Source organism: Diadema antillarum, unplaced genomic scaffold (genome assembly GCF_040938485.1).
Source record: "Diadema antillarum isolate AM-2024a unplaced genomic scaffold, OU_Dant_1.0 scf00000223, whole genome shotgun sequence".
In the NCBI taxonomy this organism is placed as follows: Eukaryota; Metazoa; Echinodermata; class Echinoidea; order Diadematoida; family Diadematidae; genus Diadema; species Diadema antillarum.
The window spans coordinates 546,256-573,999 of record NW_027271112.1 but is presented as its reverse complement, the minus strand read 5'-3'; the positions used below and the strand labels follow the sequence as shown (position 1 = coordinate 573,999).

Sequence of the window (27,744 nt, the reverse complement as noted above, 5' to 3'; positions counted from 1 at the left end):
TCTGAGTAAAAACCTTTTATTCACCTTTTATGTGGCAGGTAGCTGCCTTCTTACAGACATCTTAAGGTCATGCTTCTTGATAAGATATTACAAGACATAAGTGGCACCTCATTTAATAAGAAGTATACAAATAATTTTGAGTTCATTGTGTGCATTGTGTGCATTGCAAATCTGCCGATATTTCAGTTTGAAGGAGGAGGTGGGGGAGGGGCAGTAAGAAGTGGGGGAGGGACAGCCGGAGGAGCCGCAGCATCAGGCATAGCAGCCTGCTGGAAGGGCATAGGGGGTATCGGGGGCTGCATGTTGGGTGGGGGCACTCCTATGGGTGGCATACCTGGCATAGAGGCCTGAGGGGGAGGGACTGGCTGGGGAGGTGGGGGAGGCATGGCTTGGGCCCACTGAGGGGGAGGGGGTTGTATGGCATTACCAGCTGGGGCAGGAGGTGGGGCAGAGGCTGCTGCTGCTGCTGCTTGGTAAGCCTGAAGCCAGGGAGGGATGGCTGGCGATGTGGCTGATGAGCTGGCTGGAGTGGCTGCTGCAGCTGGGGAATTCAACAAACATGAAAAGACTTTATAATCACCATTTCTGTTTGAACAATACTCAACTCCATGACATGGAACATTTAACTGGTGTATAATTTTACACCTGGACTTGTGTTACCCACTATAGTTAGTAAAATTGCTGTGGTGAGAAAAGCATTTCACAGAATACAGAAAAAGAATGATTATTTATACTAGGTAGTCACATTGGACCTTAGTGACAGAGAGAACAAATATGTCATGATTTTGATACATGCAGATTCCCCCCCACCCCAACACATAAGAACATAGTAGCAAAAGTTTTCACAGTTGGCTTAAAAAATGAATAAATAAATAAGTAAATATGTCAATATTAGTACAGTAGGAACTTTGTAATAAAGATAATTGGAATAACAAAACCCTCTTATAACATGGGGAATGTGCAGGCCCAAAATCTTTGTAGTACTCTATTTTTTGGACTGTGGTATAGTGAGAAACCTGATTTAATAATGTACTGTCATGGTTTTCAGGTCTTCACTATAAAAAGAATCCCCTGTAGAATACTTGACATCAAACAGACATGTCTGTGAAAGTTCTCAATCATCCAGGGCCCCATTTCATAAAAGGTTGATACGATGACAACTCTTGCTGGAATGGCAATTGTCATGGTAACGACAAGAATCCAGCTTCCTGATTGGCTGTTGCTATTGGAAGTTGCCATTCCAGCAAGAGTTGCCATCCTAACATCTTTTATGAAACAAGGCCCAGGTAAAGCAGATCATGAACTATATCATACAGACATGTTCATGTTATCTTTTACTGGTTCACATTACTATTGGCTTACACAAAATGGCTGTTAGTGTTTACACTAGGGAGCTTGAGATTTGCAGTGCAGACATTTAGACACGGATTACATTGGCCGTTCTCTTCTCTCCCTGTGTCATGTTGCAAAGTAACTTTACATTTTGTTGAGATGTAACCTATATAAAGTAAAATGGTGCCCTCATATGATCAGTGCATCAAGTAGCTCTCACCATCATGAATTGAGCAAATTTGCGCATGCCCAGAAGTCCCACCCCCCCACCCCCCCCCCCCCCCCCCCGAACATTTGCATTGTGAAAATCTAAAGCTCTCTATTCTCTTAGGGTATGCAACTCAAATCTTTGTGACATTGATATAACATTTAAAGTAAAGCAAATAATCTTACATCCACAAATGTGCATCTTCAATCTCACCTGCGGCAAACTGTTGCCATGGTAATGTTGCTGTTGCTGAGGTTGGGGCAGCGGTAGCTGTTGTGGTTGCAGCACCTGCACGCAGAGAAAAGACTGATTGTTAGTTTATACCACTCACGGGAACATGCCCACTATTAATTTGGCATTCCGAATATCAACCAAATTAATGATGAAAAATCATCTTATTAGTACACTACAATAACTTCTCTTTGTGCAATCTTTTTCAGTGCAAGCACAATTTCAAGTACTCAACATTTTTATCAGTAATGATGCCCTTCATCGTATGAATTTTGGTCAAAGGGAATGTACCAACATCACAACAACATGTACGCAATATTCCTCAATACAATATTATTCAAAATCCTGCTGGGGGAAAATAACTTGCATTTTTATCAAGCTTTTCTTTCTAATGACACAAATATAACTCACTTGCTTTTTGGTAGCAACAAAATTTAAACATAGACAAAACAACAGAAAGCAAACTACTGACAATAATTACACATTCTACACATCTCTTATGAGAACTATGAAATTATTAGGAACATACAATTGCTGTGATAAGATAAAAGCCACGACACAAGGGGTAAAACAGTAGGTCATTTGTACATGTATGGACCAAGAATGCACACATGGGGTCATTCTCTGCTGTAAAACAAAATAATGAGCACGACGTACAATGATTACAATTAGCTTTTGTTGTAATCATCTCAAAGTTGTGTTTTTTTTTCAATGCACCCTACATACATCATGCAGCACAGAAATACTTCAAACTGTATGAAGTGTCAAAAACTTTGATCCCACTCACTGCAAACCATGACACCCTGTACGCATACATATACTGTAAAGTTTAGACTTTAGCATGAGCAATTTTTCAAGCTCAGCCGAGTAATAAAATGAAAAATTATGTGTCTTCAATTTAAAGAAATCAAAACAGTAAATAGTGTTGCCTTTAGCAGGCGAAAAAAAAAGAAAAAAAAAAGTGTTTTTATTCATGTGCTACCTTCTTGTTGCATGAAATGTGTAAAAATTTCCACTGTTACGTACAGTAAATCATTAGTAATCCCAACTTCTGAAATAGCAAACAAAAACAACACAAAGCAACAGGTAAAAACAATAAAATGGTCCCAAGTTTGACCAACAAATTTCCCAAGGCAAAGGTTGAGATTATACCTGTCTCATACAGACGTCATCACATACAGATCCTTTGATTTTTAGCAGGCAAGTCCAATGAATTACTATTGGCTCTTTTCTATGACACTAGCTCAGTACGAGTGCCAGTAATAATCACATGTCAGGCAGGTGATTATCTTGACCTATCTCAGCAGTTATTTACGTTTTTACAATGACTTTGCTTTGGTGGAAGTATAGGATAACATGTTTGGTAAGTCAAAAGCAAGCACAAGTTTTTCACAGAAGAAACAGTTATGCTTTTCACATTTAGCCATAAAGCAAGTTTTAGCCTCTTTCAAGAGCTAATATGTTGATGAGATCAATGTGATTTGTCTGTTTGGAAGAAAAGAACACACAAAAAACACAAGACTCAGCCTTGAAGAGAGGAAGGCAGCATGCACTGGTCTAAGACAGAGCCTCTGTGCACAGATCTCGCCAACTCAGTTTCAGACACAAGCCACACTACAGATCCCAACATGCTATCATGACTATGCATGGCTGATTTGCTTCCAGTATTAATTTGCAAGCCTAACACCCATCTGAAAGGCTGAGTTGGCCGACGCCTGCCAACAGAGCGCTCTGATCTCAGAGTGGTGTGCTAACCTGGAGGTGGGTGGCTCTGAGACTGGGCCAACACTTGCTGCAAGGCAGCCTGAGATTGCCACGGGGGCTGGGAGGGTGGTGCGGAAGATGTCACCACTCCCTGGCCTGCAAGCCAACCACACATGCAACATGTCAGTTGTACATGTGGACATTGTGGTAGGAAGGTTGGTAACATCACATTCATGAATCAGTGAAAAGTCTCTTGGTGTGTCAAGGCAAAGAGGACATTTCTCATTTTTGTCATGCCAAAGCAAGAATTAGCATTTTTTATTCATTTTCCTTCTATTTTCTTCCTGTTTCCTTAAATTCTCACCCGAGGGTCATGAAGAACAGAGGTCTCCAACTGAACCAGTTTGCTTACAGTCTATGCATAATATGGTCACATGTTAAGTGCACAAACTTTTCCTTAGGGAAAGTAGCAATGGAGAATTCTTAACACTGGGGACAAACAATTTACCATCATCTCATATAAAACTTTGATCTCATAGGAATGAAAGTTTGGCTCTATCTGTTTACCTCTCTTGGCACAAGAGGGTTCAGGTTCGGGACCACCCTGTACTTGGTTACAAGGTGAACTGAAGCAATGTCTTTGGTTAGGGTTGGCTATTCTAGAGTAGTCTGTGTACTTACTGGAAGCTGTGATCTGCCACGGTGCACTGGTTGATGTCTGAGGTGGAGGCTCACTGCTGGGTGGAGGTGGGGGAGGGGCTACCAGCAGAGACTGGGGTGGAGGTACTGGAGCTGGCACTAGAGATTTGATACATACCAAGCACAACAGTCTGAATTTTCCATAATCTCTGTACAATACAATTGTATAGCTACCTATCATTATAGGCTTGGGTCTTCTGCTGTAGGACTTCATCTTAACATTCTCTATTAGAAAGAATTTGTATTCAATGTAATCAGCACTACAAAGTACAAAAGAACTCTATAAAACATTTCACTTGTCATTGGGAACTACTTTTTTCGAGCCTTTTCTATAGATTCAATACAAGAAATGGCTAATCCTTTTTAAGAACAGCGAATCACTTGAAGGTATTCCTTACTTTTCCTGTGACAGACACATTGCTATAAAGCAATACAGGCATTCAGAACTTAGCATTGTTGACAAAGCTTTGGTGAAACAGTGTAGAAAAAGGAAGCAAAGTGCAATCATTGCCTATCACCTTTTTCTATTGGAGTATTCCTTATGTAAATTTTTTCTTTCTCAATTCACTTAGCTTCATTATTTCAAAAAAAAAAAAAAATTAAACATTTCTTAGAAAGGGAGACTCACACTTTGCTGTCCAAACATACCTGGTGGTGGTGGTGCTGAGGATGGGGGTCCCATTCCTGGTTGAGAGGCAGGTGGGCCCCCTGGGAACCCCCATGGGGGCATAGGGGGTCGTCCACCAGGTGGAGGCATCATGGGGTTGAACCCTCCTGGGGGTGGTCCTGGGGGCATCTGGCCCATGTTTGGTGGCATCATGTTGGGAGGCATAGGAGGAAAACCACCTGGACCAGGGGGCCTGTTCATCATTGGGGGTCTCATCGGGCCTGGGCCCATCATAGGTGGCTGGTTGGGCATGCCTGATGGTGGAGGGGGCGGGCCTCCGTGGTGATCACTGTGAGGAGGCGGGCCCTGGTGTGGGAGAGGGGGCGGGGCCCTATTCAGAGGAGGTCGCTGTTGGGAGGGGCCAGAGTTGAGAAGAGATGGAGGCTTGTTCTGGTTACGATTGTTCCAGGGCGGAGTCAGGCTCTGACCCATCTATGAGATGGATAATTAATTGAACAGAATCTGCAACTCATTTGCATAAGTGGAATTCTAGTTCTACATTACCCTAAATACTAAATATTTATGTGTATTTGAGTAGCAAGAGTCACAAGGATATTGGACCTGTTCTGAACTATTCTTTATGATCATTGGATGTATATATCTCACACAGTTAACAAGGTTTTCAATTTTACACATGAGAACAACTTTTTTGACTTCCTATCCATCCATAATGATTTGACTGAGCCTAAAGGATGGTATTTTCTGGAACATTCTAATATTTTGTTTATAAATGACTGAAAACAATTCAAATTCTGCCAAAGAAATAGAGATAGAAAAAAGAAGACAAAGTGCCATGTTGGTGTATCTAACTCACCAGTGGAGGTGGATGCTGTCCATCAGGCCCACTGAACATGGGAGGACGAGTTGAAGAGGAGGAGACTGTAGGAGGCGGGTTCCTAGGGCTTGGAGATGATATCTCTGGCTTGGACTGGCCTGGCAGTGGACCTTCTCCTAGCTCAGCCATCAGGGACAGATACTGCAGAGCAGAACAAAACCAATCATATCAGACAATGGGTAGTTCTATGGCAGTTAACTCAACTCAACGTAACCCGTTGAGGACGAGTCCCGAGTATACTCAGGCAAGCGTCTATGGGAAATACATGCTGTAGCAAAATCAAACCGTCCTCAACGGGTTAAAGATCCATCGATTACCATGGGGATATCATGGAGTGGGAAGGCTGGCCAAACTCAGATATATTTGAGAATCCCCATAATGAATTGTGTAAACTTTTATCACTGATCTCTTTGTACGTACAAATACAGTCGAAGAATCTCGACTGGAGTTGAACGTCACTGATGAGTGTATGATTCTATGCACATATTCGTTGACAGGCAATTCTATTCTAGCAGACCTGTACGATTTGTATTTTCATATGTACCCCCGTGGGCATTGGATGAAGACCTATTCAATCAACCTTCTCTCCCCATGCCACTGGATAAAAGACAACGGTAAAAGATCACAATTTCAGCTGGTTTGCTGAAATACCCATATGGAGTAACTTACGACCTAATCTAAAATCCATATCATCTTTGTCATGTCTTTCAATGGTGATGTTTCATATTCTGGTATCAAGGCTGTCAGCTTTTATCAACACAAAAACTGTGAACACACCATTCTTTCCATTACAGTGTATGCCATCAACACACCACTCTTTTCATTACACACTTCACATTACTAACATGATCTATACAATATCTCCATCAATATCAGTGCAAAACTTATTAGCATCATTAGTACCAAGCCCTCTGACATGCATGCTGCCATCACAATATCACTGTCCACAGTGTCATGATTGACACTAACACAATCTTTACAATATCACCATTACTGACAGTACAACAAAATAAATCCCTGCCACTTTACCATCATCCTCCCCCCCCCCCCCCCCTTTGTTATCATCACTGCTTCACATATCATTATGATAAGAATCACTGAAGTCAGTCCAGCACATCATTACCCTGACTGCTAGGAATAACTCCACTGCATTTAGTCCTTACCTCCGAGTCCATCTTAGCCTTGTCTGCAGGGTTGACAATGGGCTGGGCCAGGGGGCGGTCCCCTGTAGCCTTCTCCCGACAATCTGCTGCTATGTGACCCGCTGACCCACACAGCACACAGACAATGTTGTTTGTCAAGTTCTGTTTCTCTGTACACTGCCATGTGCGATGGGCGGTGGAGCCACAGTTAGAACACCTGGAAAAGTTTACCAACACAAGGCACAAGTATGAAATTCAGAATTACAGTAATAACGCAAATACAGTCAAAACTGTCTAAAGCGGCCATCCCAGGGAAGATGAAAAAAGTGGCTGTTGCAGACAGGTGGCTGTTTTAACTCTTAACGTGCCATGGTCGCCGTACGGCGACCTTAGTCCTGACGTGCCACGGTCGCCGGTCGGCGACTAAGAACAGCGAGAGAAGCATTGATCATTTAAGTTCTTGTGGTACCGTAATGTGTTACACCAAGCAACTGCCAATGATAAGTACTGGTAGCTGATTAGCATAGCCATCGTTTCCACTAAAAATATGAGCATGCTTACATTGGAAAATTTTGAGTAAAATACACGATTTTTCAGCTAGATGTATTTTTTTCACATCGGGAAAATCCGCAGCGGGCGCACCCTCTGCAAGATGTGTATGGATCGAAAGTCTCATAGGTAAACCACGCGTGTGTATGCTATTGACTCTGCGTGTATTGTCTATGCGGTTCCACTCGCATTGTTCCGCTTGGACGCTGTCCTGCGGGAAGCTGCTTTGATTTTGTCCCTCAAAGAGGGTCAGCTTTTGTTCGTCGGTCAAGTCTTTCATCCTTTTGTTTTGGTGAACGTCACTAATCGTCCCCACACTAGCATAGGAATTGCGCGTGGACAAAGGCCTGCCGATTTCAATAGAGTACGCCCGCCCGCGGTCCGCGTAGACAAAAGGAGGATTAGCAGGTTCTTCCTTCTCAGGTGGACAAAAGACACTATTCCAGGGCCCGGGACAATTACTTTAGTTTCAAATACAGGATTTGGGACTAAAGGACTCAGATTTGGGAATGAATTATTGTGGCAGAAAGAGAAATTGCTAAGACAAAATAAAGTGCTAGTATCTTTGGAATCATACAATTCTAGAAGGCAATTTTGTTATCATTTGAAAGAGGAGATGTTGCTCTAAAACTTTCTCACAGAGTCAAGGGAGCGTTCCATTGAAGAAAAAACAAGACTGACTCTTTTTTCCATACTACACAAAAATTTCTAATATTTTTTTTATGTCTCAAATATTTCTGCAATATTTCAGATTCAGATAAATATTGTGGCAAACTGACTGCATGACACGAAAGAGCAAACATTTCTTGATATATGTTGTGTAGAACTCAATTCAAAACAGTCAATAGTTTCAGAGATATGACGGTTTTAAATTTCATTGTCAGTCCAGTTTCGAAACGTTCTGGCGTTAGGTAAAAACCTCTGGCACGTTAGGGGTTTTGGGCCTGGCACATTAAGAGTTAAACAGTGTCGTTAACATAGCTTTTCTCTTGGGGGAAATTGTGTTAAGTGGTCACATACGGCAGGTGGTTGCTACAGACGGTGGCTGCTATAGACAGGTTTAACTGTACAGGCACATCAAGCAACAAATTTCTGTTGGGAAAAATCATACATCTATATAAAATCTAAGCAACTCCTCTTAACATTACATGAAAATTCCAGTAAATTTTAAAAACTGCTACAGAGTTAAACAAAATTGCTATGTTTCCATGAGTTCATAAAGAGGAAAGCATAGAATATTCTGCACTATCAGATAAAACATGCTTAATACAGGAAAATCAAGATTGTGAAGCATTCCAAATCACATTGTCACTACAGGGAAAGTGCAACAGAGGAATTGTTGGTATCAAATATTTTCGGAGCCAGCTTACAGTCAGTTGGATAGCCCTACCATATCACATTTTAGTTTTGCCTCCTAATATTTATTTGACAGCCTACACAATACCCAGTCATTCATCTCTACTTGGAAGCAAGAAAGGTAGGTTGTGTGACAATAGACTCACCTCAACATGTCCTCATCCCTCAGTGTTCCATTGAGTCTAGCCAGCTCTCTCAGCTGCATCCTCCTCAAGTCATTCTGACCCTCTGGTGTCTCTATCCCCTGCTTGATGATCTCTTGGATCTACCATGGTAGTACAAGCACAGTCAGATAAGTTTAGTAGGCTGTTATTTTCATGATGGTTTATTTCTTGCAAATACACAATTCAAAGTCAGATCACAAACTAAACGTGCAAAGAAGTTGATGATCTCTTAGATGTACTATGGTAGTACGAGCACAGTGAGACTTACTGTAAGCTGTTATTTTCATGAGGGTTTAATTTTGCAAATACAAAAATCACAGTCAGATCACAAACTTGGAACATGCAAAGAAGTTGCTATGTGCCAAGGTAATATAGTGCATTTATAATAGTATCGGTGTCAATTCAGGAAAAAACATCTAGCAAAAATGTCTGTACGTGAAAATAGCAGCTTATACAGTAGTAAGAAAGACCCCTCTTAGAACCACTTTCACATTTACATAATTCACCACGACACTGGCAAGTGGAGGGTTTTTTTCCTTTTTTTTTCACGTATCGTGAAATTAATATCCAGCAAAAGTGCATCTTTATTGGGGGGTGTTCACCTTCATGCAAACTAAATTGGATTATAGCATTGTAAGTCTTTGAATGGAATTATTCTTTAAAGGGGCTTTAAAAGCTTCCATCAGTAAGATCTGGGGGGTGTTTTATAAAGCTGTTCGTAAAGTTACAAATAGCATACAAGTGACTGGTGATCAGTTTTGATGCGATATACTTATCAGAATTTCAATAATTCAACACACGAACTGATCACCAGTCGCTCATAAGTTGTTTGTAAGTTTATGAATAGCTTTATGAAACACCACCCAGGATGTGGATTGATGAGTGGACTGATTGGTCAAGATTTATTCATACCTGGACTACAGCCTTCTTGACACTCTCAGCATTATTAGCAGTGACAAGTGCATGGAGTGGCTCGTCCTCTCCGGGCAGTGGTTGTCCATCCTTGCGCCCCACCTTGCCCTCCTTCACTGACCCTTTGCCACGTATCATGATCTTGGTGTTGGTGTCTTTCTCCAGCTTCTTCAGAGTGTTGCCCCTACAACCAAACAATCAATCAAATCAAAAAAGAAAGTTATGGCTCCAGTAGTCATAATCTGAACTCAACATTAACTGCAATGATTTGTTTAAAGAAAAAGTATAAAATGGGGTTGGACCTACAACTTGTAGCAGAGATTGAGCATCAATCCTGTATGCGTATTTTATACAAGAGATCACGATGCTAGCCTACTAAAGATCCCATAAAAGCACACGTTCAGCATCAAGTATCCTTGTCACTGTACAGAGATGTTTCAGTTCATCTTCATCAAAGACTGCTTCAGGGGTTGGTCCTCGAAACATTTATACAAAAAGAAAATCAAAAAACTGTTTTGCCTTCAAACACAAACCATGGTGACTGACCAATCCTTCATGTACATCAAGCAGATAGTATTGTCAGGTTGAAGGGAACTCATCATACTTTAGCATGGGACATACAGGTGTATGTCTAGTTCAAATGATTTGTCTATTGACGGCTGTGACTGTACATACCTGGGCCCAATGAGGAGACCCACAAAGTTGATGTCTGGATGTTGATCCTGTGGTATCATGACCCTGTCACTCACACGCTGCACTGGTGGCCTGTAACAGAGACATAGTGAAGACTCCATGTGAGTAAACTGTGCACACATCAACTTTACACACTGAGAATCAATATTTACAGCTTTACATTCTACTTTCACAAGGGAAATTCTGGACACACAACTCCTTCTTTTCACGTTCTTGTCAAGATCAGTTCATCAACACTGTATTGATACATGCACACAACATGAATGACAGAGCAAAAAAAAAAAATAAATAAAATAAAATTTAAAAGAAACACACAAACAACCCCCACCTCCCCCCCCCTCCCCCCCCCCCCCCCGAAACAGAACAAATTAGATTTTGCCAAAACGTAACTCTGTTGTACCGCAGACCAAAATAAATTTGTATGTATTCGTATACTAAACAACAGCATAAAAACAAAATATCCCCTGGCTCTGCTGGCTGTGTATGTGACACAAGTATCTGCCACTACAAGGTGACATCAAAATATTTTTTCTCTATGAATGATATAAATATATCATACAAACTCACAATAGTCTCCATGGCAACTGTGAAACTGATATTATGCAAAAGACATCCCATCAGGTTTATGAGAGTTAACAACAGGTGTTGAAATCTCTCCTAGTACTCACTTGTAGTCAGCTGGAGGCTTGTACTCTGGGTTCATCTCCAAGGCTTCCTGGATCATCTTATGCCGGTCCTCCTCCAGCTTCTTCCTCATCCGATACTCCCTGGTGTTCAGCCGCTTCCCCTCATGGTTGTAGATTGGCTCTGGAGACGGGGACCTAAGTCACAGTCAGCAGGAAAGAGATGATACAAAAAGCTTGCTTTTAGAATACATTAAACTTCAAATCTGACTGGTCTCTGCATATCTTTGAGCTAAGAGATGGTGACAAGCGACTTACGAAGCATATTTTCTTGATGATCTTTCCTTGGACAAAGCAAAAGCTGTTAAGTGCCCTTCATTGCTACAAATGTATCAACAGTCTTGAAATGGCTAAAAACTGGGTACTTTCTTTTTTTTTTTGGGGGGGGGGGGGGGGGAGGAGATGCCAAGCACATTTTACTCATCAAGTCCAAGAAAACACAAGAATTTGCATGGTTTGATATAGTATATTCTTATCATAATTTTTAGTGAAGTTCTAATACAAACTTCTTTCATTTAAACCTAGTTTTGGTCAAAGAATTCCTACCACTGGATATTTCAGTTGCAGATTTATAAGCCTCTGTATAACAAAAACATGTGATTGATCCTTAAAATTGGTAACAAATAAAAAATTGGGTACTGCAGTTATGTTTGTTATTTAAACTGGCAACATTTTGTATTTCATATTGATCTTGTATATTGTATCTATTTTGTTTTGTTTGCTTGTTTGGTTTTTGGCTAGGTTTGCATTTATTCATTAAATTTTATCAGTTCCATCTAATCTTCTCCAGGCTAGGATACACAGTAAAATTCAGATTTACCAATTCAATGAGAACAAAGTGAAAATTTCTGCATCAACATTTTCCCCAGGACTTGATGGGTCAAAACTATATGGCAGTCAAACTTGGTACAAATCTGAACGCTGCTGAATTCACTAGCACAAAACTAGATACAGTTGCACCATGCTTTGGAAGCATACTGGTCATCAAATCAATAAAGTGCATTGTACACTGGTTGTTCATTTGAAATCTATGCATGAAACATATAAAAGGGAGATTTTTACTAAAGTAAACATTCTAGTCTGTATAATCACTTTTCATCAGAAGCAAGTATCAATGAAACTCGGGTCTTTATTAGTATGAAAGTGTATTTTCAAAATGGAAGGGACTGACCAGGTAAGGAATGGAAAAAAAAAAAGAGAATATGAATAAAGAAATCACGGGACAAGAGCTCAACACATACATTTTAAATGTAAGTGGGTCAATTATGTATAAAAAAAGTAGATTTACGATAAAAATAAACAGATAAAAATGACATTCCTAGAGAGTTTATTTTAGGTGACACTGACTAACTATTAAAGCAATTGGCCCTTGATACCTTCACATATTATAAACTGATAAAAAAATCATGGTATTTGAAAAGGAAATGACAAACTCAATGTACTGCCCAACAAAAAAGTGCTCAACAAATGTAATGTACACATGTACACTTTTAGAGTGAAAAAGCTTCATGATCAAAGAGAAAGTGACAATTGTTAAAACATTTCTTAATGGCAGGAGCCCACTTCTGAAAACCTCTGAAATTATGAATAACCAGTTCTGTGGCTAGATTTGCACATACAACTGTACAACACAATGGGCTTAGAATACACAACCAAACTGCTTTAAGTCTGAATCCTTGCTTCACGAAAGATTTGCACTCTGCACCATGCCTTGTTAAAGGTGGCGTCTTCTTACATCTGCATGTCAGTATATTTTTCCACATGTCAATTGTATGAGCTTCAGGTGCTATACTTTTCAGATGCTAAATTTCAAAAGAGGGCTCCTCACATTAAGTTACAATGGCAAAATTGAGCCCTAACAGCAAAACTGAAGAACTGTCAGACAATCTCTGTAATTGCAACCTCTTGATGTAAGAGTGCTGTAAAACCTCGCAAATCACAGATATAGTCATACGAGACCTGATACAGTAGCATAAACCACTGTTATTGCGTGTCTTTTAACCCATTGAGGACAGGCCCATTTTGCTACAACACACATTTCCCATAGACACTTGCCCGAATATTGGGACACATCCTAAACGGGTTAAGATGTTAAATCAGATGGCAGTGATTTTGTCAGGAAGTCAAAAATGTGAACTTTTCATCATCATCACAAGTACATCTTGTTACGATAATGATAAATATGTATGGTATTTTCACAGTAAAAGGGTGCATTTCAGGGATGTTGGATTATTTTCTGTTACCATTGTACATTACCGCCCAAATGATCGTTTCGAACACTTTAATGAGATAATTTTGCCCCAAAATTACTTCAAGCAAACAATCTAGTAGAATTTCTCCCAAAATAAAAATTTTGGGGCAATGTAATAGTGGACTGACATCAAAATGTACTACCATACAATATGAAGGTCAATCTTCATTGAAAATCTGTTGTTCACCTGAATGGCCTGAACGTTTATTTGATGTAATTTGGGGGCAAAGTTGTCTGTCATTAAAGTGATCTAAACAATCTTTTTTTTTTTTTTTTTTTTTTTTGAGGGGAGGGGGGGGGGGGGAATGCACACTGGAAAGAGAAATAACTTTACATCCCTGACATGCCATTCTACTATGGAAATATCAACATATTTTCCAATAATAGTTTGTGAGTTAACATAATCTTACAACATGTGTATAGCTGTACATCCTTTACACATTAAATGTCTTTAGAATTGGAACTCAAAACATCTTAATTTCTTGTTTTGGACTTTACATGTACGCTACACAGGCGGCACAAGTCTTCTCAGATCCAGAATAAGGTCAAATATTCCAACACAGGTTTCTTCTCTGGCAAGATGAAGAGGCATAACATGTAGTTCACTTATGCATTGTCCCTCTAAATTCTGAGTAGTACCCTGTCCTAAAAATTCCAAATGTTACACCTTTAAATAAGCCCATTTGGAGTTCCACTTTGCACATTAGCAGAAAAGGGTCATTTGTACCAACAGGAATATTGGTTTTTAAATTCACTGAGATAAGCATTTGTTATACAGTATCCGTACTTCCTACAAATGGTGCTTGCCAGCACATACACCTGATAGTGTGTGGTATTTAGTAATAATATTGAAAAAAAAAAGTTTGGTGATACATTCAATACAAAATAATGAAATGGGTGCCTCCCAAAGTGTTAACTTATGGACCATTCTGGTCACCTACACATGTAGGTCAATGCAATGTCATAATTTGTTTGAACAGGATTGATGAATTTCATAAATTGTTAAATGTCGGGCAAGCTTTTAATATGCATTACAGGAAACATGTGAAGTAACTCACCAACTGAGAAAACACAAATGCTATTTCTAGTTTCTACCAAAGTGCAAATGTGCTAACTCCAAACTGGATTACAGTATAAAATGAATTGCGATATATCTCAACATGTCATTGTTGAAATGCATTTTTTTTTTCTTCCTGTTAGAATAAGGGCTCCAATTTACAAGAACATGTTGCTTCTCCAGAGTCCTCGTCGTAATATTACTGCCCTTCTGTCATAATTTGCATGTTTTATATTTTGCCAAATAAATGAATGAATGAGTACAATGCATAAATAGGCATTCAAAACCTACATATTCCTTGGCCTATGATTACAAGTAAAATTCTCTCTTGTGTAATGTAACAGAGGCTGTAGATACACTGGCACTTATAATGCAACATTTTCTTGGAGTTGCTTCTGAAAAGAAACAAAGATATGATTTTTTTTCTCCCAATTTCAAGAGCATGTATACAAGTAGATGAACTGAAATTAATATCAAATTATACAAATCATTGTGTAACATCCTTTTCACCTGCAAAAAGTACATGTTGTATGTACCTTTAATACGTTAATCATAAAGCATAGGGAGAAATGATTTGCTTGAATGCTGAAAGGTTACAACAGATAATCATGCACTTCAAACATTCATGTGACTTGTACACTACTGTAGAACATGTCAAACAACAGCTTGGGTGATGTACAACAAGTGTAGGTTGCTATCAACTCCTCATCATGTCTGCTGTGAGAGAGGTCAGAGGTCATGTTATTTTCCACCTACTGACAAATCCCATTTCCTGGTTTGTCAGTGTATATTAATAAAGCCAATAAATAAGCTAGAACCAATGACACACTGATTCTCAGCCTGCCATCAATTTTGAGTAAAAATGAAATAGAAAATGATTGTGTAAAGGTTAGCGCAGGAAAAAACAAGACAACACTTTCATGGCATAAAACATGAAAATGAGAGCAAGAGAGGTGTGGTTAAGATTTAGGGGGAAAGAGGAAGCAATTTTGGTTAAGATTTACTTGAAATTTGGAAGAAATATTGTGGTAACTGTCTAACATATCATAACTGTGCATGGAATCATACACATGTCCTGATGCTGCCTGCTCTGTGGTGAAGGCATTGTGCAGAAAACAGGTTCCAGCTTTAGAACAAAGATGCATGTAATCACTGGTGAGTGAGTGCTGGCAAGCTGACTGATATATGGAAGAAATTCTTTCTTGTTTACTGTTAAAACCATTTCACAAAGAAAATGAAGCAGAGCAAATACACCTATCATAATGCCAAGAAATACAAAGGATGTATTTATCATTAAACTTCATTTCACAGCTTCAACACTACAGATCCACCAAAAAGAATCAGAAAGGTGCAAGGAAATTGAAAGGTAAACTTAACCAATACAGAACAGTCAGAACTTTTGATTTGATTCATACTGGGCCAACAAAAGTGGCTCAAACACAACTAGGTATCACAGAGATACAATGTAGGTATTGTACAAACTCTGTGATACAATGGTATAGGGCATAAGCATGTCACTCAAAAGAGCACCAAAATTTGTTAAAACCTACAGTTGATCGGTGCTCCCTAGCATGTAAATGCAGCATTTAAAAACTTTCTACATGTATACAATCTGCTGAAAAATTATGATTTTAATTACAGCACCATTCTGACCCTTGTGATCAGTGGATCTCTTCTCCCTCAATACCACATCACTCTCTTGTCATAGTGTACAGCTCTGCACTATTAACCAACTTCTCCACTCATGTTTTAAACGCTGTATGTCTCATATCTTGTATTCAAAGACTATGCCTTTCAATTAAAGCACTAAAACAACCTCTCTGATAACGTCATTAACTTACACACAGAGTAGCACTAAAAATCACATTAGAGACCCGCTGCACTGCTAGCTCCTGTTGAATTATCACACTGTACATGTAATGAGTATTCAATATTCCAACACAGCACATTTCCAACTTTACTGCATTCAGATACTAACAGATAACAAATAAAATAATCTTAGAATCAAATGGTTATCACAATGAGGCTGCAGCACATGATTAGTGTTGGAACGAAATACTCATACAATTATTTCTTTTTCAATACTGTATAAGCTCTTATTTTCGTTAGGGTTAATTTTTTTTGTGAATTTTGTGAATCACTGATGGACCGCAAATTTAACAATACACGAAAGTGTCGCCCATGCGCTGGTGTCATAGTGCACTCACGACAGCTTCCATGTCAATTGGCGAAAACAACTTTTCACAAAAAAATCCATCACCTCCTCATTTGCGAAAATATGTGTACGCAAAAATAACAGCTTATACAGTATAAGTTACATTGAGACAATGATCCTCAACTTCAAGGATTTAAGCAAACTTTGAGGATAAGCTTGTAGCGAAGTACAGGGCACTAGTCTAAGGTGTCACATGGTCTCTTTCATCATGAAATTGGTAATTTCGTCACTGAAACTGTTTTATATTTCATTGACTAAAACAACGATTTGTGACGAAAGAGCCCATGCAACACTTGGCCCCCATACTTAACTACAAGCTTATCCTCAAAATTATAGTTTATCCCTGACACCGTTTGAACATAACAGATATTTAGAGTTGCTTTGGAATGTGGGAACACAAGTCTGTAATTAATATGTAACCACACAAAAATAACGAAAGAAAAACAATTTCTACTATTGTGAACGAGACCACTTCAGTGTCTGGTCCCTGCAAAAGACTGCATCACTGTTAGAATTGTGGTTTATTCACAGAGTAATTAAGAAAGAAAAATAAGGAATCACAAGCTGTTAGCAATGAGTTTCTTTTTGTTCACTTCAATTCTAAATTCTATCAAATATCACATCATGATGATGGTTGAAGAAATTGAAGTGAAAATCCCAAGGACCAAGTTTGACACAAATCCTCTTGTTCCTCAAGGACTCAGCATATTGGAACAAGATAGATTCATCTTTTGGTGAAGATCTATTACTATCGGTACTCACACCATACATGTAGATATGGTTCAGTGATACAGACTCATCAGTAAGAAGCAAATGTTCAAGACTTGAAGATAAATATATACAATTTATGTTCTGGCCATGACAATCAAGTCTCTAGAGTAAAAAGGAATGGGAAATGTTTCATTCAATCTCAACTCATTTACACATACCTTAGAATGCTATCACTGTCATACCATATTCTAAATTTCAGATCAAAGCTGATACCTGTGTAGTTTTTCCATCACAAGATTTGATGGTAAAGTTTTCTACCCCAAAAGAGTGATATCTCTAGGGAGGTGCAATGAATATGCTTTCCTCAAATCAAGCTATTCCAATAAAAATGATTGAAAAATCTACAACCACACATCAATGTGCATAAACAGTGTAGTCTGGTTGATACACATATGTCAGACTGTATGACATGGTGTAGCCACAACAAAATTTCTTTTATCAAAAAACATGCATTAGTCAAATTCTGAATCAAACTCCAGAGTGGTAGTCCTCGCTGCAAACCATCGAAACAGGTGTCTGTATGTGAATCTTTGAATTAGATCTCCAAAGCTAGATGAGAAACACCATTTTCAAGTTTCTTGCTCACTTTAAGGGTTGAACTTGCAGATATATATCAATGTAGATCTCTTGTAAATTAAATAAAAAAACTCTTGAAATAACATGAAAATGGCACACTGCATAAGTGGTTGAATGTTGCGATATACACAAATATAATATTTCATGTTTATAGTACATGTAAGTCCTGAAATAATCTGATCATTGGCAACTTCTCACTTCTCCTTCCCTGTTTTCATGATTTTGCAGGGGAGGGTACCACTCTTGGGGCTGTTCACAACTTCCAAGATAAGATGCTGGTACCACTATTGCCAAACCAAGAGATCTGAATCCACGTCTTCTCATATGCCACCTGCATCTGCACCTCTTCTTTTTAAAGAAGCAGTTCATGCACGGTCATTATGAATGATTCAATTACTGTAACAACAGAGATTTTTGTTGTCACTTGAAGGACATCAAACACATGATCATTATTCACATATCATACCAAGGAAAATGCACATCTATGAATAAATGCATCTTTCCATTAGAACAGAGGATTTTGAGAAGGAAAGGGAGATAAAAAGCAAATGGATGAAAAGTTTTTGCTTATCCAAGCTAGACAAACCTATCCTCCACATTGGGTGGAATTCCAAGCTCTCCGGTCCTCAGTTTTCGGCTCAACTCTTCTATTTGCAGGTGCACTGTAGAGGGTAAATTGTGGTTAGAAAGGAGACAAGAAAGGTTGTCATAGATCAAACATACAAAAAAATAAAAAAATAAAAAAATCACGTCTCACAGAGTGATGAAGTCAATTGCACGAAGCACTATAATGTAGGGTATTTCCCTGTAGATGTAAACAAAATTTGCACAAATAAAGGTTAATCATAATTTCTCATATCATTAGCATGAGCCTCAGAGCCTGAAATGTTTTATTAACCAAAGACAACTTGAAGCTGCCCAAAGTATGTGTATGATCATTCTATATTTAAATATGCATCAAAGTGGTCAAGGGTTTAGAATTAGTGACCCAGCCCAACGACCCCACGAAAAATACTACAGTCTGAATGTTAACACTAGACTACTAATACTACGAATCAATGGTACACTTTGTAGGTTGTAATAAGTGATAAACATTGTACATGACTGCAAAACTCTAGAGAAAAACAAAAAACAAAAAGATATTCTGTCACAGTAAAAATGTACTTTCAATTGAAAAATGAGGAAAAAACTGCACAAAGAAAGCATGCTAAATCCAATTTCAGAAGAAAATAATGTAGAGTACGTATATGATAAACAAAAACCACAAATGAAGTATTGTAAAACATACTAGCTGGCAGCTCCAGGTAATTTTTAAACAACTTTTGTTAATGCAATTGTCTGCTTGTGCTTTCCCAAGACCAAACAACACTGTAAGTGAACACTTCTTAAAGATGAAAATGCTCATGGAAGACAATAAGGGAGAGTGCATTAATAACATAAAAATAAGATAATGCAGTCTGACGGGAATTAAAGATATCCCTTCAGATGTCAACCTAAAGTAAGATTAGAGGACAGTTCCAATGATGCAATAAGCAATGTGCAATGAACAAGTACTAGCCTTCTGACCACCGGACTGACTGAAGGAGGGGAAATAAGTTTTTGTATACTTACAAGTACAATGTGTACAATGGACATATCAGTGTCATAATTTGTACATACTACACTAAAATACAATGTATGTATACATGTTATTGATGCTCAAAAATGACACAATATAAAGGGAAAATACACAGAAAAGCTTTGATGCATGAGGAAATGCACATCCTCAAAACAAAAAGGAAAGGAGTAGAACAGCAGCTGATTTTGTTTACTTTTTGTGTGAGTAACTGTGTAAAGAAATAAGCACTGACATTATACACGACATAAAAAAATGAACATGTACAAAACAGAATAATCAAAATTGATAATTGTTAAATGTGAAAAGGGTATCAAGCAGTCAATCAACAGTGAGTATGGAAATTACTCTACTGTATGTCAACAAATTTATGCTATTTATGCATTCAGCATATAAACAACATTAATGAAGATATATTTCATCAAAATATGATAGTTCACAACTGTAAAAACAGTATGTAAAAACATACTTGCAGACTGCAATAAATTTAATAACAATTTGCACTGATACAAAAATGAAACAAAAAAAAAAAATTAAGGGAAGCATGTAAATATTTTGATGTGAATTCATAATTAGAGTGCATGGAAACAAGATAGTAGCTAACCACAAGATACTGGGTTGAAACTGCTCATACTTTGGTACTAATTTGAGCAATCTATATTGAATAGTGCTGTAAAATGAATCATTCACAAATGCTACAGTATGCAAATGTAACACATTCGAATACAATTATACAATTTGTATATTTCATGTAATTAATGTTGTACAGTATGTACACTTTTGTATCATTGTACAAGTACTTTCACTCCTGTTTCAATTATACATTGAATCCTTATTGAAATCTAACTGGAGTAAAAGTGAAGTGAAGTTAAATGGGATAGATCTCCATTCGGCAAATCACACAATGCAGATGACATTGAGTGCATCTTGAAATCTGTATTGCACTAATTTATTTCTGCGGTAACTTTTCAGCTTAAGACATGTATTTTGATTTTTTTTTTCTTTATTTCAACTGGACAACACTGCTGAAAAAAATTGAAAAAAAATTAGGACAACATTTAATCGTGTACATTTGTTGGTACATGTACACAGGAAATCAATCGATTGAAGATGCAGAAAGGTCAACATTCTTTCTTCTTGCTTTTAAAGGAGATGCATACAGTAGCTTTAGAAGGTGAAAGACTGTTTCACAATCCTACAAAGTATACAAGATCCTATTTTGAAACGAGCATACTCACCTTTTCAGCATCATAAAAGCATAGTTTTTGTAGTTTGACAATGACAATGAAAGAGGTCAAAAAGGGGATGGAAAATAGAATGTCATCATATCACAACTGTCCATACATGATGCCAGTCCAGCAGTGAGAAGTGCTGTAACAAACTCACTGATCAGGAGAAAAAGTACTATGATTATTAAAAGGGTTATTGCGTACTAGCACACACTTTCAGAATGAAACATAAATAAAACTTGAAAATGAGGGCATAAAACCAAACAGGCAGATATAATTCAGCAGCATGCAAAGTACACACGCATTACTCAAGTCATACAAAGCATACAAAGAGTGCTATCCTTTTAGGGTGATTTGCACAAAGTGAGTTGGGGGGGGGGGGGAAACTTACACAAAACCTGTGTCTCTTGTTCCTTGGACAGGCCTGAAGGGATGACTGTGGCTACACCAGGGGCCGCCTTCGTCTCTTCCCCACCCCAGCGGCTGCGCTTACGACGCTTTAAGTCTTGCTGTGACTGAGGGGGCCAGCTTGATGAGGGCATCAGTGCTGTAGAAAACCAGGAGCAAAAATTGGACCTGTATCTCATGAACCACACCAATAATGTCTAAAACTGACAGTCTAATGAGTACATGGACCCTTTCTTTCTGCTTGAACTTCTTGTAATCTTCAAAGGGCTTTGCTTTGGGGCCTGTTACAAATGATGAATTTCACAATACAATGTATGTTTATGTGTGCTTGTTTTGAGGAACACCACCATCGTCAGAAGCTGATGTAAGATGACCTACAAAGTATAAAGGGAAGAAGATCCTTGAATTTTTCTGTAATTTCAAGGAAAATGAGCATTAACTGGCCTAATGCGAATTCAAATACTGGTAGTGGTACATGTACATTGTAGACACTACATCTGTAGTAGGCAGCCTACAAATTGTATGATTGAAAACATGCTACTGGGTACACTTGGGTGACCCGCACCTCGCCATAGTTAATATTTATGCATATTTGAATTACATTTCGTCACTGGAATTCTATGAAATCCATTTACATGTACATACTGGAAAAATGCTGAAGATTCCAATCCAATGGAACCACAAATTAACTGTTCGATACCGGAAATTGCAGACAAAAATGTGAAATGATGTGATATGTGTGTGTTGTCACAATAGAATTTGCTGGCTTGTGATATAAAGTCGCATGTGATATGTCTTATGTGTCTGGATTCTGGAGGCCAGCCGAAATGCGAAAACTGTGTGGAGTTTTACCCTAACTCAGTAACTGTTAAAGTGAAGCCAGAAGCAGTCTCCGCGGAACATCAATCCCCGATGTCCGACCAGATACAGACCTCACTGCGACCAGCCCCATACGCATAGCGTAATGGGGCTGCGGACTGTAGCATTCAGGATCATGATAGGGTAATATCGCGGATAAATATCAACTTAAAATCGAAAAATTTCTTCAATTTGAAGACTTACCAGTGAAGTTGAGGTATTGAAAACAGGAAGCATGTAACGTTTGGTTCTGTCAATAGTCCCTTTCTGTTCGAATTGATGACTTAATTAATGTGACTCGGTCAAGAGGAACCTGGGAGAGCTACACTGAATTGATGGCCAGCGCATGCGCACACATGACACGTGCACAAATTTCAAATCCACTGACTGGATACGATGTCTGTGTGCGCATGCGCTGGCCGTCAATTCAGTGTAGCTCTCCCAGGTTCCTCTTGACCGAGTCACATTAAGTCATCAATTCGAACAGTGTTAGATTGGCAGAACTAATGCAAATGTTGCACGCTTCCTGTTGTCAATACTTCAACTTCACGGGTAAGTCTTCAAATTGAAGAAATTTTTTGATTTTAAGTTGATATTTACAGAGCTACCAAGTCTCATGCATTCTGCGTGAGACTCAAGCATTTAGGGTCCGTCTCACGATCTCACGCATGGCACCCATTTTTCTCACGCATTGGGTGAAATCTGCAACTTGGGCCTATTAACAATGAGCATAGCTCAAAGGATTAAAGTGATACTTCTACTTCTACGAAGATACTCAGCAGGATCCATAAGTCAGGATGCAGTGCTAAGGAGTTGAACTTACTGTAGGTGCTCATTTGCAGTGCATGCTTGTTGGTGCATTAAAAATATATGGTGCGAGTAAAAATCCAGTTCCTCAGTCCAGATGCTGAGTGGAAGAGCTCCCTTGAAGGACTCCAATGAAGCGGCTTCAAGGGCGTTTTTAGGAAGCCCATTCCAAGCAGTTACGGTGCGTTGAAAAAATGAGTTCCAATAGAGTTGGGTCCGGGTAGGAATTGCCAGCAACTTGTTTGGATGGTACTGTCGTGTGTTGCTAACAATCATGGGTGATGTGTAGTGCTGTGCATTGATGGCTGCCATGTTGTGCTGCATTTTGTACATGAGGAAGAGGCTAGCAGCATTTCTTCTCCTCTCCAGACTTTCCCATTTAAGCTGTTCAATCATGGCAGAGACACTGTCTGGACGGTAATACCTCTGGAGGGTGAATCTTGCTGCTCGCCTTTGGATGGCTTCTATTTGAGAAATGTGTTTGTTTGTATGTGGGTTCCAGACTGAGCTACAGTATTCTAGGTGTGGTCTCACTAGAGAGAAGTTAACTGCGACAGCCGCTGCACGAAGTGTGGCGGCTGCGCCGTTTTTGCATTAAAATCTTGAAGTTGTACAAGACGGGTGCCGTTGCGGCGCTTTATTTCTTTAATTTTTCAACAAAAACTACTAGGAATACTTACATGGGTTGATTAAACCTAAATGATTCCAATCGCTGACTGTTTGATGCAATTCATTGCTTATGATGTAGAAAATGTTGTCTTATAAGGCAAATATCTTCAGCTCACTGATGCTCACTAAAACTCACAATCACTTGCACATGCTCATAGCATGCATTCAGTGCAGTGCATTGACAACTGTATTGCTCGCTACATGATGCACATTCATTTCACCTATATGCACCGTGCGATGATGCATCATATCCTTGAGCATCCGTAACGTTGACGTCATTGTTCACAGATGCGTAGATGCGTACTAATGGATACACATTCAAAATGGCAGCAAGATTCTTCACTAGGGCAGGCCACTTACTCCAAAAAAATGTGGAAAATTTTGCAGTTTTCAGATAAATTGGTGAGAAGAACCAAGTCGACTGGGTAATAAAATAATATATATTTCATTTTTCATTGTCACTGGGTTTATTATTATTTTTTTTAATTTATTTATTTATTTATTTTTTTTTTTTTACTGCAATTCTCGACAGCTCACTGCCTTTAATTACAACTCATTTTACACACACCACAACAAGAGCAGAAGTCGTCAACAATACTGACGAGAGTCCTTCAAAGATGTTTTTTGCCTTCCAGTGTGAAACGGCGGCAGAGGGTGCTGTTCCATTCTCTCTTCCCAAATGAGACTCAAACTCTTATTCACGATCTCCCTCCTCCCTGTCTGTTCTGGGTTTATGATAGAAATTTAGCCAAGTTTTATTTGTGAAGTCGCCGCATGTGGCAATAGGGATTTATTCGTGATTTTTGCTTCAGCTCAGATGCGGGGTAGCCCCCAGGACCGCACCGCAAGGCGCGGTCTCCAGAGAGACTCAGGGCTAGGGAGAATATGCTTGTTGGTGGATCCTGTTGTGAGGTCTTTCGTAGGTTTCTGCTGACTAGTCCTAGCATCCGATTGGCCCGGGACCGGACGGGAGGTGATTTTGTTGCAATTGCAGGTATATTTCCCTTTTGTCTTTCAAAATAAGTTAAAAAAAATAGACTAGTCACCTAAGTTGCGCCTGATCGCACCATTTTTAAGAGCTAGGACCCACATGTAAAAATTGAAAAAGCTCCGTACTAACCCCTCCCACACGTGCACACCCTCGGCCTCGCTCACGCACACATGAGCGCGCTGAGACGTTGAGTCATGAAACTCTGAGTCAACACTCACTCATGAAGAATTTTTCGAACTTGGCATCCCTGTATTTATCCGCGATACTACCCTGTCATGATTCTGAATGCTACACAGTCCGCAGCCCCATTATGCTATGGCAGTATGCGTATGGGGCTGCTGGTCGCAGTTAAATACAGGTCTGTACAGACCGATCTTTCGGTCAACGTCACGAGAAGACAGTACCGTAGTTATGGGTAAACTCGGCCTAGTGGGTAAAGTCGGCCGCCAGCGCGCACAGTACATAAAATTGTACTGTGCGCGCTGGCGGCCGACTTTACCCGCTAGGCCGAGTTTACCCATAACTACGGTACAGTAGAACTCTAACAGTTAGTAGAACTTGTGTTAGAAGAACTAGACTTTAGAAACCACAAAGTCTAAAAGGTCGATGAGAATGAAGTGTAGTGAAAACCTAATACTTTGAGAATATGAATTTGTCGTTCTTATCGTTAGAGGTCCAACAAGACAGGTGATTACATGTGAACAAGTTGACTTACGCTCCAGTCCTGATCGCCCATGCCCAGGCAGTGGATGGTGGGCAGCGGTTGGTGCAGGTACGCCCGCAGAGCTACCGGGGGTCATGCCAGTGTGGTCACGTTTCAATATGTTAGCGGTGACTCTCGCAGCCGCTTCACGAGCGGCATTCAACATCGAGTCATTTCCAGATGGTTTTACTCCACCTGAGAAAACCGGGTGCAACGTTCCTAGTGGAACGCTGTTAGCACCCGTTCCTGCCGACTTCCAGCTCATGGCCGTTACTTAATTATTGCTAAGATGATATCCAGAGGGTCTCAGTAGTTCCCTGCAAATATGGCGCCGCCTTCACGCTGCAGAAAGAGATCGATATGGCGATAGTATAGACCGATAGTACTCACGTTTTACGATTCTAGTGTGTAGAGTGTATGAACAAGGAGGTACGCCGTTGAGCGGCTATCGTTTGTTGTCGATTGCCCTTCGTGATCGAGCGTGGCAATCTCCTACCAGTGATCGGTATCGAATCTGCGAAGAGAAAACGACGGATGATAAACGATGCACGATGAAAATGCGATAAGCGTGCGCATGCGCGTTGTTAATTAATTTTGGTAACACACGTGACGTCAAGTCGAGAGTTTTTCAGCGTACAAGAATACATACACGTAGTGTGAATCATCCAGATCAGATCAAGATACCAGGCCCTATCATTTTTTTTTTAGTTACAAAATTCAGAACAAAAGAGTATCCTCTTTTTACCGGGATTATGCAATTTTGGTATAGATGGGGCTGCAGATTTCCAACAATGTGTGTGTTTGATGAGATAACGAGAAACTTCTGAAATATGAAAGAACATCAAATCTTAGAGAATTTCACAGTTTAGTTTTGAGATATATAGGCAATCTAAAAAAAAGGAAAGCGATCCTCATAAAATGTGAAAGGCCATGAGTTTTCTTAAGATCTTTTTGGTTTGCCTTGTTTTTGATTATCTTAGTCATTTCAAAACCGATTTTCATCAACAAACTTTCAATTCCCCTTAGAATATTGTATGTTCTTTGTAAGATGGTTATCTCGCAAAACGTTTAATAGGGATGGTAGGAACTATAGTTTTGGCTCAGATAGGGATCCATGCAGGTTTACAACTTTGCGTGTGCGTGTGTGTTTGTGTGTGTATCATGTATGTATGTGTGCGTTTGTGAGATAATGAGAAACATCTTATGAAATATGAAAGAACATGCATTTCATAACAGGAATTCAAAGTTTATTTGATGAAAATTGGTCTTGAAATGGCTGAGATGAGATATCCAAAAATAAAAGCATTACTAATAAAATGCGACAAGGTGTTAAGCCAAGACTTCATTAGAATTTCTTTGTTTTACCTTATTTTTGAATATCTCAGTCGCTTCAAAACTAATGAAATATCAATTCCCCTTCAAATTGCATGCTCTTTAGCATTTCATAGAGTATTTTCTAACTGAATATCTCGCAAAACTCTCTCAAAGCTAAATCCTCAACTCAACCCTACAGTCCCTTTAAAAGCTGAACCGTCACCTCAACCAGTACTGCGCCCCATCAGTCACATGGCATCCCGGATCACCCCGGACCACCCCGGATCTGATCTGGGGTGGTCCACTCGGGAGAGATCCGTGTCTACGACTTTGACATTTGGATGGGTGCACGTCACGAGACCTACACCAATGAGTCTACAGCCAACAACTCATGTACAGCTCACAAGATACAGCCGACGAGTCATACAGCTCAAAAGTCATACAGCCCACTATAACATGGGCGTCACCAGGGGGGGTGCGTTGGGTGCGAACGCACCCCCCTTCAGATCCTTAAAAAAAAAAAAAAAAAAAAAATCAGTCTGCGAGCGACCTCAACGCCGGACGCTAAATAATTACTCTTTTCTATTTTTTTTTTTTAATATTTTGCACCAGGGACACACACACACACACACACACAAAAAAAAAAAAAAATCAATTCGCACCCCTGGTTCTGGCAGCACTGATTTTATACATATCTATTAGTATTCTACAGTGTTTACTATTTATCGACCGTACTGTACATCCCTACGATACCGAGCACTTATACACGTTTGCATGTACGTGTGCTACTTATAGTAGGGTCTATGTACATTACTTCTGACCAATCCATATTGCCAGCCCAAGAGCGAGCCTTAGCCTCATTAAAAAAAGATGAAAAAAATGGAGGGGCAAGCATATTATTTTGCCCGTCCCCCCCCCCCCCTCCATAATTCCAGAGACGAGAAGATTTTCTTATCTTTTTTTTTTGGACCGAAAAACAAAGTTACCCCCATAAAATATTGGAGGGGCAAGCATATTCTAATTTTGCCCCCCCCCCCCCCATAATTAATAATTCCCGAAATGAGAAATTTTCGTGCTTTTGAAATAAAACAAAAATGTTGCCCCC

The 27,744-nt window shown here is 39.4% G+C and overlaps 1 protein-coding gene across 1 annotated transcript; it reads right to left on the bottom strand.

Moving 5' to 3' along the window:
* Window positions 1-182: 182 nt before the first annotated feature.
* Window positions 183-25,643, bottom strand: LOC139724589 (uncharacterized). Its single transcript, XM_071635721.1, has 14 exons — window positions 25,338-25,643; window positions 21,281-21,436; window positions 18,632-18,707; window positions 11,161-11,313; window positions 10,475-10,564; window positions 9,800-9,983; window positions 8,870-8,988; window positions 6,840-7,035; window positions 5,656-5,817; window positions 4,823-5,273; window positions 4,157-4,273; window positions 3,527-3,631; window positions 1,754-1,828; window positions 183-541 (listed from the first exon to the last, which is right to left on the bottom strand). The coding sequence occupies exons 1-14, from the start codon at window positions 25,588-25,590 to the stop codon at window positions 183-185; spliced, it is 2,496 nt and encodes an 831-aa protein (XP_071491822.1). The 5' UTR covers window positions 25,591-25,643.
* Window positions 25,644-27,744: the final 2,101 nt, after the last annotated feature.

Excerpts from the sequence above, each read along its gene's own strand:
- LOC139724589 (XM_071635721.1), bottom strand. The coding sequence starts at position 25,590 with ATGAGCTGGAAGTCGGCAGGAACGGGTGCTAACAGCGTTCCACTAGGA. Across the intron at positions 21,437-25,337 it reads TGGGCGATCAGGACTGGAGC|CACTGATGCCCTCATCAAGC; the intron begins GTAAGTCAACTT and ends GGTTTTCTACAG. Across the intron at positions 1,829-3,526 it reads TCAGAGCCACCCACCTCCAG|GTGCTGCAACCACAACAGCT; the intron begins GTTAGCACACCA and ends CTCTGCGTGCAG.